The following is a 20,968-nucleotide window of genomic DNA, read 5'->3' as shown; positions in this document are numbered from 1 at the left end:
GTTACATTTCTTGTTTGGCCTATAAAAATGTCATAAAATAGTAGAAATGTCCCATGTTAACGTATTCAGGTTAGTTTTGTCCAATTTGTTTTTGTTTTCGCCAAAGACAAAGAAAACCAGCAAATATTCATATTTGAAGGAACACTTGGCACTTTTGCATAAACCACAACCTAAACGATATAACATTTGTAAAATGAGTAGCCAATTAAAGGTTAACTCCACCAATTTCACACATTAAAGTCTTTTGTGGCTCCAGAGGAAGCTGCATGTAATCTGATTAACATCCTCCAGTGATGTCACACAGTGGCCACGTTGCATTTTGGGTAATGTAGGTACCAGGTTTTGAAAAGTGAAAAGGAGTGCAAAGCAGACCAGTGGAATGCTTTTCAAAACCTGGCGCCTACATTGCCCATAATGCAACAAAGACACTAGCACATGTTACATATTACAAGTGATGGAGTTACACTTTAAGTTTGAGTCAAATAATCCACTAATATCCGTGTCTCTACAACAGTTGCAGCTTATAATACAAGAGAAAGAACATTGTTTAGAATTTAGAGATTGCTCTTTTCTCACAAAACATCAGGAGTAGGGAAGAGGAGATGAAAGTGGATGGATTTTCATCTTCTATCTCCAAATTACATTCCAAAAACATCTCCTTACCATGAAAAAAGTAATAAACTGCCCCAAAATGACTTACAGTTCCAACCATACCTATCCAAAAGGCACCCCAGGAGAAGACTTTGAGAACAAAATAATACACCATGCTGCAGGCAAGAAGTCATTTTTTCACTTTGATCGATGATTATCTCCCCTGGGCAGCCTCTTTTTTTATTATAGCTCTTTGTCCCACTGGCACTGAGTTGGGAAGGATAAGGACGGGTGTGATTATTAGAAAAGGACAAACCAAGTAGGCTGAGTAAAGAAGCAGACGATGGATGATTTATAAGGCGCAGTATCTGGGTCTTGTGGCCAAAAGTTAATGACCTTGATCCGACCCCAGAGGATGTTTTCAAACCCGGCTCGCCCATGATAAACTGCTTACTATTGAACTCTAAAGGGTTAAAGCAGCTGCAGCACCTGTGAGGGGGAAGCTGCGAGCAGATGATGTGGCCAATCAAGCCTCATCACTAAGAATTGGGGCTCTGCCAGTTGGAAATCGATGTTTTAAGGATTCCTGTGGTCTTGGAGAGAGTAAAACACTTTTACCACAGTTTCCTATCTGCCCTCTGCTCCTGCTACACCGTACAGTAAGACAAGCAAATACATGCACGACACTGTAGAGCTGCAGCTCACTATCAGCAGCAGCGAACCCTCAGTGTGGGTGTTCGAGACGTGCTCAGGGAGGAGGATATTTTCTGGTCACGACTCAAAGGCAGCACACACTGCACATGCAAACACACACACACATACACACACACACACACGCACACACACACGTTTAGACAAATGCTGACGTTTTCCTGCCATAATTCTTGATGCCATTTTCGAAACGTGCTTGCTGAGACACGTCATGTGACTTTCCCTGCAGGAGCGTGAAATGCAAACATGTGAATGGTGGATCCATATGCAGCCTTCAGCATGAGAGCACACACAGTCAGTTGCTGGAAAGCCACCCACGCAAGCCCACACCTACAGTGAAAGCGCATATGGAAACACACACACATACACACACACGTGCACACACACACACACTTATCTACAGAGGACAGAAAGCAGCCGACACAATTAGTTTTCACATTCAAAAAAAAGCATCTTTGGCTCGTCCCTTCCTCCACTCCTAATCTCTTCAGCGTAGCAGTAATTATTCCTTTAGAGGACAGTTTAGGTGTGGTAACATTTGCTCCCAGCTATCACATACAGCAGTTCAATTACTTAAGCACTGATTTATGGGGCCTCTGTTTGCAGACAGGATGAATAACAGTTGCAGGAAGACATCGAAAGAATGACTGTCAATCAAAAAAATGACTGAAAGAAGCAGGTGGACAAAAAAGGGTTGGGTTGTGACGTCTACTAGCCTGGCATTGCTAACAGTTCACGGGGTGGGGGAGTAAAATTAACAATTTATTTATTTAGAAACACACATACTAATACTACTACTTCTAAAAATTTACAAGCATACAGTAGGAATACCCTAATCCAGTGAGACATAGTATTTACTTTAAGAGCGAGCACGTTTACATAACCATAGAAAGTCACTACAACCCAACTCCCACTTCTGCAGTGAGCAACATCCTCCTGCGAGGCCCACATGCCACACCTACTGACTGCCTGCACACAGCGCAAGAAAAACGGGAGAGACACCGGCACTGCTGGCAGAAGAGCGGCATGCATGGGTATCAATTACAATTGAATATATTTCAATATATTTCTCGCCTTTTCCTGCAGTAGCATTGGAATAAACGTATAAATTAGGCCTTTTAGATCTGATATGAGCAACTGGGTCACACCGAAATTTATTTAGAAACAGATCCTGGTGGACTGCTAAAGTGAAACATGTGAAAGTTTAGTTACCGCTAGCCTACTTAATACAACAGAACCCAATTATTCATTCTCAAACCACACTGGCTGACAGAATGCCAATTCAAACCAAAGATGGTATATAATATCAATTTATCAAACCCACTCTGTATTGGAAAATCAGTTGTGATTGGTCCGACAAAAACCACGACTGAGAGAAATCTGTCTGAATGGCAGAAGAACCGGACGCAAATGAAATATGAGCTCACAGATTAATTTCCGGGCTAGACGTCTACCGCAGATATCTATAAAAAAGTGTAAAACCCCAAAATAAGTTCATACAGCAAAATGTACTTTATTATATCATTATGTATATTGTACTTATTCATACTTATAGCTACAGTATGTATTTACACACTTACTCTCTAATTCCACCGGATGCATGTCCGTTGTGGAACGGCTACGGTACGGTTTTGCTCCGTCGTCCGGCAACCCCGACTGGCTGCGTTTTGAGTCCGGCACAGTGCAGCACTGCCGGACAGCTGGAGTTGCGAGACAGAGGAGTCCCCGCGATAATTACATAATGACGCATGACCACAGTTATAGGTATGTTTTATAAACACAACAACAAGAAGTGTTTAAAACCGATTCCCAAGGACTTTTTTGAGATTTTTGTGCTGGTGTCAACACAGTTGACACAATTTTGAAAATTAACCGGATGTTATGTTGTTGTTTCGGTGTGTGACTTCCTGTCTGCCGACAGACCGAACACGGATCTGGTGGAATTTCGGGGTTACAGTCTTTTAATCACCAGTCACCATCTCATATTCACTCCAATAGCTCTTTTCTGTTTTTTTCCTCTCAGCCCATCTGTGCTGCAGAGAGTTGTAAAATCCCTGAAGACATCAGTCTTGATTGGAAATAATTGCGAACACAAAGTTGGAGTGCCTTTTGATTCATCTGAGAGCAGGTGTGAGCTTACATAGCTGATACATCATGTATCATTATATCATATTGTGATTGTATCAATGTTTGTTTTGTGTACTGTTTAGTGTGTGTGCTTTGTTTGTTTATACAGAGAGACGACAGGAAGCGATCTCCCGCTCGGCCTTTGCAGCTTACAGTGCCTCCATATTGACAGTTTGACACTTACACCTACCACAGTGCTGCATGGCATGAGCAAGCTATGCACCATGTGTTTGTGTACGTATGTGAGGGAGAGCGAGACAAACGGTGAGTAAAATACATTTATTCTGTGTGTTTGTGTGCTGTTGAAGCCAAATCTGCTGTTTAGTGTTTTGGGGAAAGTGAGAGTTCTCTTTCTTAAAAACGGCCGTTTAAAGGTTCAGACAGGTTCTTGATACAAGCTTATAAGGACCAAATTTTAGGATTAAATACATTTTCATTTCAAGTGAATGGCCTGGTGCTTTCGCAATTTCTTCAACTTTGGTGATCTTTGGCACATACGTTTGCACCCTAGACCACTCACAAATCATCCTGACAGAGTTGACCTTTGTGTGGGCAGAGAGAACTGGAGAGTCTCCATAATGGATGAAGTTATATATCAGCTGTGTCACACTATCCACTTCTATATATTTCTGTTCTGCCAGAGTATAAACTGGCCAGCATGGTCTGAAGTCAACCATGAGACAGGAGGGTATGGTACCAATATGTTAGCGGTTTCAGTTCAGGCCAAGTATTGTTGTCCCTGTGTTACCAAGGTTCACAAGTACACACAAATGAAGTAGGAGTCAACACCTGGTTTCAGGGTTAAAATTTGATGTTTATTGAGATTGTGTGAGTCTGATTTGCTAGATTTTTGATTTTTTTGATAGATTAGATTTTCCTGTGAACAGTTTATTGCTCACAAAAGCTAGCCATTACATAAGTGGTCAGAGGAGATGTGTTGCTATTACAACATTCTTCATACTTAAGAGTGTTGTTGGGTGCATACTGAAGACATCAGCCATTCTTACGTTTTTCCAACAAACCCCCCGCAACTTGCTTATAATCATAATAATGTTTTTAAGGAAAAGAGACACTATTATTCTGCACTATTCCACAAGCTCTGTAGATGTATTATTTTCAAAAAAAATGATTTGTCTACATAAAAATGTTATCAGTATGAATCTTTAAGTCTTTAGTCAACATACTCTATATGTTAAGTAGATTAATTACTCTATTGTACCTCCTAGGGAGCCTTAATGACAATCTTTCATTAATAAGACGTTGTGTTTTACTGGCATGAGGGACAATGTGGCCAAATTTATTTTGGTAAATCCAGTTTCCATATTACTATACTAACTCATCATGCAGGTGTCAAATGTAGTGCAAATTTAAGCCGAATCACCAGCAAAAGAGCAAATTAATTAGTATAATCATTTGAATATTAGGAGTCGGAAGCATTGAGATAAACAGTTAGTGGCGCTAATTTTCCAGTGGGGTGCCATTAAACCACGGCAGAGGACGAGGGCGCAAGAAGATTAACCACAATTAAAGAGTGCCAGTCAAACCTCAAATAGTGGTAAACAAAGAAGAAAACATGACAGAGATATATTTACTGTATTTTTGGAGGGTGTTTTAATGTTAATAATACACATAAATTGAGCTGACCTACCTTCTAATAATGAACGTTGTGAACAGCATGAAGTAAAGTTGGAAGTGGAGCTAAAACGACCTGTTTTCACCTCCTCTTAGCTCGTAGTAAAACGTCACATAATGAAGCTTGGTGCATAGCTGTGGACCTACGCATATTAAAAGTAGAAGCTGTGATAACACATGTAGTTACAGTGGTTAAGATTATGATTTTGTGCTTTCCTGCATGTGTTATGTCCAAGGACCTCACAAGTGCAGATGTGCAAATACGTGTGTGTGTGTTAACTGTGCTGTATTTCCTGCCAAAATGCACCACTGCACCTTACACCATATGGTCAACTGAGCCATTTAAGACTTCAGAGAATTACTATTTGACGCTACGCTGCAGCTGGCTAAAGCCCTAAAAGCTTGGCTAGCCTATCAGGCCTCACTAAATTTTGAGTCACAGCTAGATTCAGCTAGTCCCATTTTCCACTTCATGTCTTCTGTCTTCAGTGCTGCGGTACTGCGTGATTACTGTAAAAATCAAATCTTCTTTTCATGTCTGCTCACTTCAGAGAAACAGCTTCTGTACAATGTGACATTTCAGTTTGGTCGTTAGAACAACCGAGAGAGGCACAGGTTTGAGCAGACACTAAATTTGGAGGATGCTGCTGAACTAATGGTGGCTAGATGCAGGGTGGGAGACAGCTTCTGTGTTAAATGTCACTATATGTGTGGGGTCTGCAGTTTCCATGTTGCTGTGTGGTACTTTCTGTCCTCTCTGTTGATGCAATGTATCCTTCATGCTACAGAAAGTGATGACGAAACACTGCAGGACCAAGGTCAGAGCCGCCTCATTATCTAAACCACTTCATCTTTCACAAAACACTTTATCAGATTAATTTCACAGTGCACCAGCAGCCAGAACCTCGACTTTTAAATAGTGTCGAGGCTTAGAATTTCCTGCTGCTGGTGCCAGTGAGGTTTGGGTGAAATGAAGGTATACTGTGACTCAGCCTGGAGACATTTTATGAAAGTATTGAATTGTTGCATCAATATGATGAAGTACCTCAATTTGGATTAAGCAGACATCCCCGTATTGTTCAGTTCAATCACTCAGTCTTGCAGAAAATTGCCATATTTCCATATACAGTATGTCTCTATCATGATCTGATATTATGCACGTAACTGAAGTTATGTCACGTATATCTGGTATAACAGATAATCTATTTCGAGACCCTACTTGGTAAAATACAAAAATAAATACTAGGCAAAGGGAACGTCTCGACTGTTTCCATCTTAAAACAAGGTCCCACTTGGCAAGTAATGCGTAGGCAACACCACCAACATCAGTAGTGATCCGAGCAGCCAGTGGCTCAGACTGGCTTTAGGCCTATCTGATCCTCTGATGGATAGGAGCTTCTCATTATATGGATTGAACTGAGACAGTGAGAGAGAGCAAGAAGGGGAGAGGGAGCAACAGGCACTGAGAAGATGGTTACCAGGGGAGAAAAGCCTAGAGCTCTATTCAATACAGCTTCTTGTTATACACCATAAGCAGCTAATGGTTATGGATGGACAATTTTTTCTTCTGCTGAGCTCGTTTTCATGTTCGTAGCCCCCTTTCTCACCAGCTCTCTCTGTCTACGGTGTGGTTTCTCTTCTCTATATCTCCCCCTTACTCCTTACATCCTCAGCCTTTCAGATACCCCTGATTCCCTGCTGACTCCAAAACTAACAGCACTTCATATTGACCGTAGCTTAATGGAGGACAAACAAACGCAGGCCGAACCTATCTTCTCACAGCTCGAAGACAAAAAGGGGTATACCGTGCAGACTTGACTTTCCATCTAATTCCTGCGAGAGGGAATCCACAGAACCTCCGTAATTAATTTGGGAGCCCTGTGCTTAATCACACAGCAGACTTGTACGCCATTAGGTAGATGCTTCTTTCCAAAGGTCTGCACAGCTCTCTGAGTACATGCAAGACCGGTTCGAGGGAAAAACCCTCGCCCAGTCAGCTTATTGCATTGAGTTACTGCTGAGCTGATCAAATTATGTGTACTTTCAGCACAATTACAGTATAAACTAACCGCATGAGCTGCTAGCCACAAGAAACACTGGGCCTCATGTGAGAACCACTCGTATGAACACATCCGTAAGTGGCAGTGCTAATGATTTAAGAAAATTTCTGGCATTTACCCATTTTAGACTTCTCTCTTAAGTACGAATTAAATTCACAAGTGGTCTAGTTGTAACCAAGTCATCTCTTTGCAGCCTCTTTTTCTAGCTTATGGAGGGTTGGTACCACCTACTGCTTGTCTCAAACAACTCCTAATATTCGCATAGCAGTAGTTGACAGAAATATGCATACATTCTATTTACTGATGTTCTGAAAATCTGTTATAATTTGCACTACGTTTGGGTGAAAACCTGGCTTGTGAATGTTACAGTGCAGCGCTGCTCTGATGACATGTCGTTGACAGCTGTGCTATTCACATTTCTATTGTTTCAGGTCCTCTTATACCGCTTCAGATTTTCAAACAGTTCATGTGACTATGGTTTTGTCTGAAAAATATATTTACCATTGTCTTTTCCCCTTTCCCGCCAGGAAATAACGTGATACAACCAGGTAACATGTTATTACAGGCCTTGGTAGAATCGCATTATTATTATCAGGCTCCGGTAAAACCTGTGTAGCACGATCTTTTCCACAAGAAGTCAAATAAGTCTGTGCCATTAATTGCTAAAGTACATACAAACAACAGATCTTTGAATAATCAAATAATCGTCCAATAATTCCCTGTTACTATTGAATAGCGTTTGTGCTTAAAATGCCCAGCCGTACTTCTGACTTTGCTAGACTTTATGGCTGCTGGTTGCTGACAGCAGGTCATAGAACTCTGTGCTGTGAAAATCTTGTGAACATTTTTTCCAATGAAATGTGCTCACACATGACCAGGCTCAAGAAATCAGTTTGCTGTGTCTGGTAATGTGAGAGGTTTACAGATCGAGTCTTAAAATTCCCAAACTGCTTGCAGATTCTTCAGGGCTGACCTAATAATTTGAACAAACATATACTGATATGATATTGACATGTTTGATATTTAGGGTTTAACATCAGTACTTTCCGAGCAGGACCACAACAGCCAATGAGAGAGAAAGTCTACAAGGAAACAGAAGGATGGAACCATGTTGCCAAGCAACGGGAAACATTAGCTAGCATACCACTGTTGACAGATAAAATCTCACCTCCAGTTCATGCTCCTCACCTGTGGTGACCTCATCTCCCCAACCATGTGATATGTATTTATCATATATTTTAGCTTTCTGCTTCTGTTGTGTCTCACTGCAAAACATTACTACAGCTAGTAGCTGCACCACATCAGTCTCCATTTTGGATGTGGTACATTGCTCCCTCCGGCATGATAACCTTAATGATATTCTGTAGTGTGTGATGCATTATTTTCAAATCATGTAGTGTCTACAAACAAAATAGCATTTGTGAAGTTTATTCCTAAGTGCGTGATGTAACCTGATTTTAAAATTGGTTAGGATTTTAAAACTCCTGTATTCTGACATATAAGCAAACGTCACAGAATACAGTAAGAGTGTTTTTTAATAGGAATATGAAATTGTTCTTGCATGAGCCCATTGTGAATATAAATACATACATAAAATGTGGAGTTTTAACTACAGTACAGAAAACGTTCAGGTATTACGGGGAACATGTCATAGAGATACATTTCCCTGTTAACCCAGAGCAGTGCAGCACCGACTGTTGTGAGGCTCAGTGAAAGTGTGTTACACAGTGAGCACTTTCTATAGACTGAAACTGTACACTAATGATGTCAACACCACAGCACATATTGTTCAGTATGCCTGACTGTTAATGGAAAACTATTTAATTAGTATGTTTCCATGGCAACTGGGATAGAAGAGACTGACCATGTGTGTCTTTCTGTTGCTGTTAGATCTGAGATAAAGACATTATGAAAGCAGCGCAAAAATCATTGTTGTCAAGTCACTTTTTTTTTTGTTCAAGGGAAAAAAACACAGAGTAGTTGCTGTAACCAAGATGGAGTCCCTCATTATCTGTGGTGAATTTAGTTAAAATTGGCCAAACAGTGTGTCCCCTTATTTGGACCAGAGCTGTTCCGACACTAAGGAGGGTTTTAGTTTTTGATATTTGGACAATAGTGAACAATACAGGACAAGCCTGAGGAATTAGTCCAAAGTGTGTCATTAATCAGGTAGTAAAGCCACGCCTTTAGACCTGTGGACAGGTTTACAGCTAGCCATCCATCTTACAAATCCAAATAGCTACAAATAATTAGTACATGTCAATAGTGTAACGGTGCATCATTGTATCTGGTGTGACTGTTATTTGTGCTAGTGTGTTTCCTGTGTTTGTAGTAGTCGGCTATTGTCTGTGTTTATGCGTCTGTGCTGATATGACTCTATTGCCAATTAACTGAATTCTATCAGACATCAGCTTTTAATCTCCGATCTTTCATTTGTTTTTAATGATCACCTATGACACAGTACTTGTTACCTTGAGTTCAATGGCTTTAGTTTGAACACAAATATATTATAGTGTCAGTTCTTTCAGTTCTATGCATGTGGGCCACTATTATTGAAATCTATACTGAATGTAAGTGCTGGCTACTTTACTCAGCTGTAATTAGAGTCAAAGAACAAGTTAAATATTTGTGTTTCCATAATAACTCCTTTTCCTGTGCTGGGGATATTATCACAGCAAGTGCCTGCACTGTTCTCTCACACTCTCTCTCACAAGAAAAAATTACAGACAGAAACACTGTTATTCAGAAGCTAAATGATTATTAGTATAGACAACATACATATAGTATAGACTAATTTTAGCACAAAAATATAACAGAGTACAACATATTTCTCGCTTTAATGCAGCAATAATGCTCGCACAATATTTAGTCGGTCTATTTCTGTACTAAACATCAAGGCCGTTTTCCTTATGTCAAAAAGTATTTCATTCTCAGCAGTAGCAGGAGGACGCATAGAAGATCACCCTTTTCTTACCACATCCCACATTTTGACAGATTCATAACAATGTTCTCTAAAAGCTAAAAACTTGTCCTGACTCAAGAATAGTTTTAGTTTGTGAATGAGTTGCAAGTGCCATCAGGTGCTTTGTAAAGTCTACATAAAAAAGACAAAATGACATAGGTGGACAATCATACAATCACGAGAAAATGTCCACTTGTTCTTTTGCGGAGTCTTCAACATATTATGCTGTTTTCATGAGCAACTATAAGTTACTCAGTTTTCACGGAGATGGATCTGTTGACATGAGATATATTTCTCCAGATAAGGGAAATACTTTGTGTCTTCATCCCATAAGAGTAAATATGTTGAAAACCTTTTGAAAGCCAAATGTCAGTGCATCAAATATTTCAAAGGCTGAATCATAATTAATCACACAAACTGCTGCTGCTCTTCTCTCTATTGACCTCACGCAGCCCACTCTTATCATCGGCTAACACAGCATACCATACATTTCTCAAGGTTGGGAACATGCATTCACATCTTTGAAGAGGTTTGACAGTCCAACATAACCACATCCAACACAGATATCAGACAATTTTCAAGGGCTCTGATGCTTAACTTATCAGTACAATGATGTAGGAAAAGTTATTAACATTATTTGAATTTTTCACAATCACTAAACCAGCTCACTTTTGATGTGTAATGTGTGTAATATGTAATATATATAGGCTATTATTAATATAATTTTAACTGTTAGCTTGTTAATAAAAATAAAAAAAATGCTATTAATGCTAAACTTGACTGTGAAATATTGTGACTAAATCCAAACTCTGTGTTTTGGATGAAGAATTATTGGATTAGCACATATTTGGAACAGCCACTCAGACAAATTTTGTTTCATGAACAGCTGATCCCAGTGCTGTTTAGAAGCACAGCATCATTGTGTACACAGCAGTCGATGTTTGTCAAAGATTCCTTGTCTTCCATCTCTGGCAGTCCTTCATGCTGGACCTTATCCTGGAACTAATGGGTCAAATTGAGATAGTACATCCATTAGTCCATAAGTTTGTGATGGTCAGGAAATAATTCAGTTTCTTCTTCTTTGTTTTGTATTTATTGTGCATGGAAAAAAGACTGTTTAAGCCAAACAGTGGCTCATATGACTAGATACAGTATTCTGATTGTGGCCATTACATCAAAATGGAGTGGATGTCTGAAGATGGACTCCAAGGGGGGATAATCACATTTAAATGATTATCACGTCTTCTGCCTCTCTATGATGGCAGGCTTTTCGCCAACCTCAGTGTAAACAGTTTTGTCTTCCTACATGGTTGAAGGACTCCTTGTACAAACTACTTTTTTTCTGGCATAACATGGCACTTAGCTGTGGGGTGATTTTGGCAAGTGTCAAAACATGTCCAGTTACATGGTATCAAGAAGAGATGGACATTTCACAAATATCTTTTTTACTGGAATTCTCAAAATTTGAGCCATTTGTACTTGCAGAAATGCAAGTACGTATCTGTAAAAACAAGACATTACGGATCAATTGACTGATTAATCATTAGCACTTTCATGGATCCTGACTGAATTTAATTCTTCTATTTGTTGTACTTTGTATTTCATGCTGATAAAACAACTACAAAAGCAAGAAAGAGAAGGTGAGATGTGAGACAAGAAAGCTTAAATTCTTGTATTTTTTTTAGTTGTGCAACAACATGTAAACTGTTAACACTTCTTTGTGGCAAAATCACATCAACGCCTCTTTTGAACCATAAAATTTTAAAATCATTGAAGAGGATTACCTGTTGCCATAGCAACAGAGGGCTATTTCACCAGAGGTTGGGATGCTGATTGGTCTCCTTTATGGCCCTCCAAGGTATCTGTATGCCTCATGCATAGTAACAGGTTTATCTCTGGAATACTGCAGAGGGCTCAGAGTGGCACCCAACATAAATACAATCATACCACCAACAACGCAATCAACAGAATTCTGCTTTCTTTGTGTTACTGAACACATTGCGTTTCCCAGTTGCCTTTTTCTATGTGACTTTACTTGTAAACAGCAGATAGTAAAGGTAATTCTGTTGGTCAGTCAGTCCATTGCGGGAAAAAAGCTATTGGACACAATGAACCATGACGGCCTTCATCACCTCTAGTTTATCTTGGTTAATAAAGCTGGAGGTTTCCTACGGTAGAAGTCAAGAGTTTTACCAAACTCTTCTTTACGTAGATAAAATTTGAACTATTGGTTCAATGCAAATATATTATGAGTAATAAAGTGGTAGAGATTTTTGCAGTACCTCCAATAGATGCATCTATACAGAACTGCCCTGGTAATGAGCTGCTCGTTAGTGGAACCTCCTCATCCTACTGAAGAGGCCATTTAATAGAAGAGGATTGAAGATGTCTGTTATTTTACAATAAGCACATGCTACAATCAGACTGAAGGTCGAAATGCAAGATTGGATTAAGACAAAATCGGAAATAGCTGGCATGTCTACTGGGCCGTGTCCTTTTCACTGGGGATATACTGTAAGTTGATGTTTCTATCATTCCCATCACTAATGTGCAGACGTTTAAAATGTGTCTTTTGTGAGGTGGTGGTTAGCTACCCAGCTAACACTCTTTATTTAGCTGGTTAGCTGTCCCTGCTAAATGTCCTTTTATGTATTCCTGAGTATTATTCTAATAAATGGACAGTTTTATTTATAGCTGTACATCTTTTGAAAAGAATGCCATAACCTCTCTTGGCAGTTAGCCTCTTTGTTCTGTTGTGACAAGAGATCAATTAGTTTTGTTTCAGCATCATTTAATTAACCATTAAACCACCAACCTATTCTGCTGCCTGTGGCTTCTTGGATGGATTCAATTTTGTGGAATAAAGCCTCTCAAGCTGTTTGGCTCATTTAGCTTAACAGCCTGTTAAGGTGTAAATTTATGCAGATAGGACAGGCAGTTGCTAAGTACTGTGCTTATGTATTTGTCTTTACAAAATGTCTGCCACGGTTGACAGCGTGAAAAAAAAGAGCAAAGTCATGAAAATGTAAAGGGAAACATACGTACTCACCGATAAACACAGGGGATGTTTTCCCTCCTGTCGCATTTAAATTAGCTACAAGGCTAACTGTCACTTGACATAAATATAATGGTTGATCTTCAACCCTCACCGGGCCTCAGGGATAAAAGCTTCTTATTACTCAGTCAGTATTGACATAGATGGTGCCACAAATCTGCATTCACTAATAGTCTGGTCTCCTGGGAGCAAGCACAGGCCCTCTGTTTACTTAAGTATTCCTCTAAGGGACAGTATGAAATATTAAGCATTATTAGAACATGCTCATCATGAAAGCTGCACAATGAAACCAGCGGCAACATATACATTATTTTATAGATCGATTTGATTTTTTTAAAAGAATAACAACTTGGTAATTGGGTGGAAATTCATGTTGCGCATGTGTTTAATATGTCATTGTTTGTTTCTCTACATACTGTATACATGGCCACACATTCAAGCCCAAAAAACATACTACCACATTGTTTTAACACTTTTTATGAGGATTTCCTAATCTGTCCCAACTATCTGTAGGATGATATCTCATCTCAGTGACTTCTAAAACAGTTGCTATGATAAAACTTTTTTTTTTATTTGATTTTTGATTACAAATTAATAGTCAATAAATAACCAATTAGTTAACGTTTAATGAGTTTTGGCTTATCCAAAGCAAAATTAACCAAAACTGACATCCCTGGTTTCAACACAACGACCAAATTTTGAAGCTGTGAAACTATCATGTCGTATTTTGCTTTACATAGTCACACATTTTACCTCGGAGTTGTCTCTGTATCATCCCTCTCAGGCTGAAAATGCCACCGGTCTAGTATGACAAGGGCTGACAGGTACAAGACATCACAAGGTTGAAACCAAGAGGACCTCATAATGTCAACATGACACTCTGGTCTTAATAAGGTCAGTCCTCAGCCGGTGTGCGCCGAGATTCTGGCCTTCAGCTGTGAACCATAATGCCACAGATAATTCCTAATCACTGCCAGCAACATCTAGCTAAAATCACAAGCACCCTTGACAATGATCTCACCTGTTTGCTGATTATAGCGTCTGTACTCATCTGCATGTGGGTGGGTTGTGAAAAAGTGCATTCAGGGAGCAAAGGAAATATTGTAACAATGAAGAGCTTTATTCCCAAACCACTGTTTTATAGTGAACTCGGTCAGCAGAAACAAGGAACAGCACTGCATATATAACACTTTTCCCCTGTCATGTATAATTGGATGACAGAAAATAGAAGCAGAGAATGCAGATGCTCATATGTGTGTGTGTGTGTGTGTGTGTGTGTGTGTGTGTGTGTGTGTGTGTGTGTGTCTGTGTGTGTGTGTGTGTGTCTGTGTGTGTGTAAGATGTTGATGGAGACAGACAAAGCTCCACCTCCCCACCTGCTCTCACTGTGTACTCCCCTCTCCACTGACAAGGGAGACATTTTTATAACACATGCATGAATGCAAGCACACAGACATAATCTCACTGAACACTTTTGTTTACATTTAATTTAGGTTGTTGTCATCATACCGAAAATGTGTTAATAAAAACAACACATTTTCTGTTGTGCAACCACAGACAACCAAATAACCCTAACAGAAATATTGTGCTTTTCTTCTCTCATCAGTTTTTGTTTGTTGGTAAGAGGACTGAATTTTGCGAGTGCTGATGCAATAACCATGACTAATTAAAATAATGTTTATACCCCCACCACTTTTGTGAAGCAGCTTCAAATGTTGGTACTTGTTTGCTAATCGCTTTCAAATACCAACCAGTAAAAGTTGGAGTTTAAAGTTCGAGCTTTATCTGCAGGGCAACTGGGTTGACATTCGCCATCAACCCCGGCTCGTCAGAGAACCGTGCGTCAAACCGACAAAACCCTCTGCTATGAGTCATATCGAAAAGTCAACAGTCCAAAATAATCTCCTCTGATGGGTATTTATGTAAAATAGATCTTAAAAATGTTCACTTGCACTCAGGCAGAAGCTGCATCCTCAATAGAAAAATAGAGATACAGGAAGGGAGAGCAAATAGAGGGAGCGGGAGAGATGTAGACAGATATGGAGAGCAAAGGAAAGAGAGCAGATGTGGCCTTTGGGCTGAAACTGCTGAATCACCACGTCTCTTCTCATTACTTCATCGCGTCATGAACCCAGGGCACTTTCTCTAAAGCCACGCACAGAGAGACCGTTGCGTTAAAAGGCAGAGAGAGGCAGCACAGAGGAGAGCAACAGAGGAAAATAAAAAAAATGAGGGGGGGTGAGACAAACAGGAAAGAGAATGCCATGAGGGGAGATTCCCAGCTCTTTGTCCTCTATCTTTCACAGTTCTCCCCTCTGTGCTGACATCACCTTGAAAGGCCCCGGGGGACACTGTCTCTTCCCTCACCCACCTCAATGGGCTTGGGTCTGTTACATAAGGAATACATCAAACACACACACACACACACACTCGCAATCTGAGTTGACTGCAAAATACATTCACTCTTTCGTCTTGCAGCTTTATTGCTGGACGCCCATTGTGGTCTTTTTTGTGGCTCAGTCAGAGAAAGCCATCAGGTATTTGAAAGCTCAGAGAATGAGATGTAAGACGCAGAGAGTCGTGATACCTGGGGTTGCTTATGCAACTGCCAGCTATTTTAAAGGGGATGCCAGCATTATTTAGAGTTATAGCGTGTTTGTAACTGCTTGTTTGGTTTCCATCAAGTAGCAAAGCGTGCATAATGCTAATTTTGTCTGTTTTTGATGCGAGGTAAGATGGATGTGAAAAGGGAAGGTTAAATTAGGGAATAGGAGAAGAATTCTAATTTGGGAAAAAGGTGAATCAAGGTACAAAGGACTTGAAGAGAGAGAGTGTAAAAGCCTCATTGCTTCTCTTTAATATGACCTGCTCTAAAGGTATCAACAAAACCACTGTGACTAATATTTACTACGATGTTACAGTTAATCATAATTGACAGGCAGAATTGACCAATACTAATTGTTTGCCCATCCCTTTTAGCTTTTCCATCAATCTGTTAATCAAAATTTGCTTGTTATTAATTAGTCTGGGTGTAGGAGGGCCCTGTTTGTATTAGATTCTAGGTAAGGATGCACCGATTGTGAATTTCTGAGCCAATACAGATACCAATGCTTAAAAAAACATTTTGGCTGATAGTCAATGCTGATACCAATTTCTATTTGTTGTTGTTCAGTTTGTTTTTGTTGTTATTGACCCCGTTTTTGTGGGACAGAAACAAAGAAATCTACATTATCAAAAAATAACCAAACTGTTTCAAAGATATTTTTTGTAGGAATTGGCCACCTGATGAATTCAAACAAATAGGGGGCAGCGTATCACCATAGTAACCGCTAACTGCTACTAACTGTAGCTACCTTTAGCTAGTTAGCTCAATTGGCACTGCAGCTGGCGAGGACTTAAAAAACACTTAAGAGAACACAGCTAGCTTACCAGTGGTTCCAAGGTAAGATGTTTCAGAGATCCTTTATGGATCCTGTGATGAAGGTTTCCCTGTAGAGGAAAAACTGAACTGGACCTAAATGATAACATTGCCAAAGATCCTTGATTAATTTAGAAGATGGTTGGCTCTGGACAGGTTTGAGACACCAAACTTTCTAACTAGGGTGTGTAATTGTTAACTTTTGTACAGTTATGATTACATAATCTCTACACCTCCCTAAATAATGTGTACTCTATTTGCTAAAAAAGAACCAAAACACAAAGTAAAGGAAGTTAAAGAAGTATAAGTTGTGTGATAACATTTTTTTTTCAAATTTCTATAGATATTGTGATAATATTATTACTGTGAATACGTTTCGTCATGATAATTGTGACAGCCCTACTTGTAACAAACTGGCATAAAGATGCCTCCAACTGGCATCTTCAATCTAAGTAATCAGACATGCTCCTTTTGCAGAATAACTTTTGTGATTTCATTCAAAATAAAATGAAGGATAAAAGCTTCTTAATGAGGAGTCATCTGAAGTCTGGCTTCAGGCTGGTGCTATCCATCAAAAAGTTTTTATGAGTAGAGATACAAACCATGTCAAACTGACAACCATGTCCTCTAATTTTTGATTAATCAGAACATGGCCTTGATGTGAACCTCACATAAAATCAGAACAGAGTAGAAATTTCCAGTGTGATTTTTTTTGTTTCCAAGTTATTACTACTGAGAGCCTCTGGCCTGGCTCTTTGCTGAGTGGAAAATCAATAACATTTAGCAGAATGCCTCTCTTGCCCTGATGCTTTAAGGGAAGCTCTGTCTGCTCTATCCCAAAGAATTAACATTAATATTTATGTTGAGCTCTTTGGGTGAAACATTGTTTGCAAACAAAAAAGTGCCAGTCAAGTTGCAAATTCATTGCATTACATTTCTTAAATGATACATTATATTACTTGGCATCATAGAAGTTGCCCTTGCTTGCAACACACTTGTATTTTACCAAGGCAAAGACATTTACAAGGGCATAGGCATGTATTTCTACATTAGCTACATCTTAAATATATTATATTTTACTGCATTCACTTAGCACACATTTGTCTGTTGCCAGTCCTTCCTATTAACTTCTGCGGAGAGTAGATCCATAGCATAACATGTAACGGTCACAGTTAGGTTTAGTTTCATACCAGACAAGAACTCCTCGGTTAACGTTCCTTGGTTTGACTCATCCGTCCACTCCCATCTCTACCCTACTTGGACTTTCTCGCCTTTTAGATTTCTTCACCCTCAGCATTTTTTATGTGCGGTACATGAACTTCTGATGTGTGGTCATTACATATTTTGTAAATGAAAAGCCATGCATTCAAGTGCAACTATTTCTGAATGTAGACTGCAGTGTCTCACGTCCAGACATCACGACATCACGAAGGTGGCAGCCGTTTAATCATGAGCCACCAAAACAATCACAGCAAGAGACACAAGATTACCATAATGTAGAGCTGCCTTTCACATTCAGTCAGCATAGTGGAACCTCAGACACTCATGCATGTATGCATGTATATGCATAATACACTGTCTTGGAGATAATCCTGGGCTGATTGTGTTGGAAATCGTATTCACTGCATTTAACAGCGAAAACAATTCATAATTACTTTTAAGCACCAGTGTCTGTAACTCAAACTTTACTTAATCAGTGGTACATGGCACCAGGTTTTTTTTCAGATGCCAGTAATAGCTAGGTATTGTAGCCAGACAATATTATGGCATTGAAATACTGAACAATACCTTTTTAAAGAGAATGGAACTTGTGCCAAAATGTCTAACAGTGACACTGCATTTAGTTACATTTGCATTTTACATTTTGCAGACACTTAAATCTCAGGATCAGACACCTACAATGGCAAGATCCCAAGGAGGGATACATTCATAAATTCTCTGTGCAGTAAAGTTGTTTAAATATATCTATATGACAAAGATTTACTGAACTAGAATTGGAAATTCAATTTTCCAATCTATCTTAACATTTGTCAAGATGCGTTTTCATGCAAGCTTGACAAACTTATCTCAACTCAAAAAGTCCACTTACACCCCTTTCACACTGGACAAGAAAAACCCACTAGCTCCCACTAACATCTGGCTTTGTCTTCAATGGGAAAGGGTACAGTCTGCTTTCATTCCCAGGTCAAACAACTCTGCAGTGGTCGTAGGTGTTAATCAGCTCCAGCTCCAATCAGAATTGACACATGTTTTCATCCCACATTCCAACATGAACACACCGAAGTTGGAAGAACAACTTCCCAACTCTGGAAACGGGACCATCCGAGGAGCATGTGAATGCTTCATTTGTTCTGCTACTTTCTACTGTTCCCTGTGTGTTTTTTGCACTAAATGTTACACACAGAAAAAATAAAAGGCAAACTTGTCTAGTGGCAATGGGGAAGGAATCAATCACCTATTTTTAGCAGGTTTACTTGCATTTAAAATATCTGCATACAGGCACACCTTGTGATCTAAAATTGGTTTTAGTCACTTGTTGTGGAGCTTTTGACCCTATCACACTGTCTTTACTAGACATATTTAGATGTCACTGAACTTTAGAGTCTGAGCCCCTATCGGACTTTTTGTCTTTGTTGGCTTAAAAGCCTGGCACTTTATTCTTGACCTTGTACGAAACTGCAACAATCTCAACTCAAGGTCTACTTACTCCTTTGCTTTGCTATGCATTGGACCATAGAACACAGTTTTTTCTGTGAAAACACTCATTTTTACGTGAATACCAACAATTATTGCCATCTGACAATACTCTAGAACGTCCATTAAATTGAAAAGGTCAAAAGTGTCTCATGCGGCCGCCGCTTTATCACACAGCCATCCAATACAAGGTTGACAAGATATAACCACACCGAGGTAATGACAGCAATAAGTGGCTGTAAAATCCATCATCAACATCCACACAGAAAAACCTTTATAGCCTGAAAATGTGATTTGCAGGAACAGAAAGCGGTGAGTGGGTTAGCAAGACTATTACAGAGCCAAGGGCTTAAACTTCACTTGTAGAAGGGGATGTTTTATTCAGAGCCACATGCTCCTGTATGACAGTGTATGACGTACAAGTTGATAGCGTAAGGATAATATGCTGTTGGCCAAGTTGTGCTGTCAAGGGATTGGAACACTTACTCATAGCTCTCTAAACACCCACATATTCACATTAGTATGAACATGCTCGCACACATGGCGTCATAGAGGCTCACATAAAAACATAAAAACAGAGGCAGGTGACAGGGCTAGGTGGTGGGATGTGTGAATACAAACCCCGGAGAAAAGCTGCTCTGTCTGTTCAGATTAATAGAGCTGTTTCTATTTTGGGATCAGCTTTAGTGAGAGGGGAGAATACAGTTTAATAAAAAGACTTAGAGCACAAACAAAAACACGGAGTAGGAAATGAGGATGTAAGAATTCATTTAATTTTAGATCAAAATCAATCATAATTATTTGTGTCAATCAGCATAAGGCCACTTCACCCACACAAGACATCATGTTCTTTCTGGCTGACTGTTTATCAAACATCTTTTACGCCAAATCTGTAGCTCATCCCAAAGACTCGGGGACAGTGTGCCAATCAACACAACCAGCGACTGCACCAACTTCCATCAGTCAATTGGACTAAACTCAATTGATCATTAAAGTCACTTGCATGTGACACTTACCACTCATGCTGGGGCTCATCGATGACCAACAGGATCTTGAACTTCTTGGAGAGGGAGGGAGAGGGAGCCGACTGCTCCACAAACCCGGCGGCGGATGCAGCCGTCTGTTTGACCACGTTGGTGATGGAGCTGAAGGAGCTGAAGAAGCCAGAGGAGCCACCAGAGGAGGAGGAGGACTGGGCCTGTTGAGGCTGCTGAGCCAGCTGGCTCAGGCGGCGCTCCTGAGATGCGGGGGAGCTGGCTGGAGCCTGGGACGGTGCTGGAGCTTTGGTCGGGGACTGGGCAGGGGCAGGCGCCGTGCCTGGAGGTGCCCCCTGCTGGGAAGGGGAGGAGGCGGTGGGGGGAACAGGAGCAGGTGGGTCAGGCCTCTGGAGATCTGTCATGTATCCATTGGGCAGGTTGGACATGAAGCTGCTGTCCGAGAGACGGCGGCGGAGGAAGTTCATGATTGCGGTTGAAAGGTCGGTCTCTCAGTCGATGGGTTTGTGTGTCTCTTGATTTTTTTGGCTGTAAATGGAGTCAAAGCAGCGACAGGCAGAAATGGGTACAGAGAGATCAGAGGTCAGATGATGAATGACAGAGAGCAGATCTGTCCAAATGATCGAGGAGGCGTGTGACGGAGAGCTGCTTCTCTGTTGGAGGAATGAAGAGCAGGAGGGACAGAAAGGATGGATAAAGCGATGGATACAGCTCTGGTCCAGT

The 20,968-nt window shown here is 40.2% G+C and overlaps 1 protein-coding gene across 1 annotated transcript in view; it reads right to left on the bottom strand.

Annotated features, from left to right (window-relative positions):
- Positions 1–20,712, bottom strand: part of syn2b (synapsin IIb) — an 88,560-nt gene extending 67,848 nt beyond the window's left edge. Inside the window, exons 1-2 of the mRNA XM_073467999.1 lie at positions 20,551–20,712; positions 20,267–20,514 (exon numbers count right to left, since the gene is read on the bottom strand). Coding sequence (XP_073324100.1) covers positions 20,267–20,514; positions 20,551–20,712 — 410 coding nt within the window. The remainder of the gene's footprint in view (positions 1–20,266; positions 20,515–20,550) is intronic.
- Between the last annotated feature and the right edge of the window lie 256 nt (positions 20,713–20,968).

This window comes from Pagrus major, chromosome 6 (genome assembly GCF_040436345.1).
Source record: "Pagrus major chromosome 6, Pma_NU_1.0".
Lineage (NCBI taxonomy): Eukaryota > Metazoa > Chordata > Actinopteri > Spariformes > Sparidae > Pagrus > Pagrus major.
This window is presented reverse-complemented; position numbering and strand designations above follow the sequence as displayed.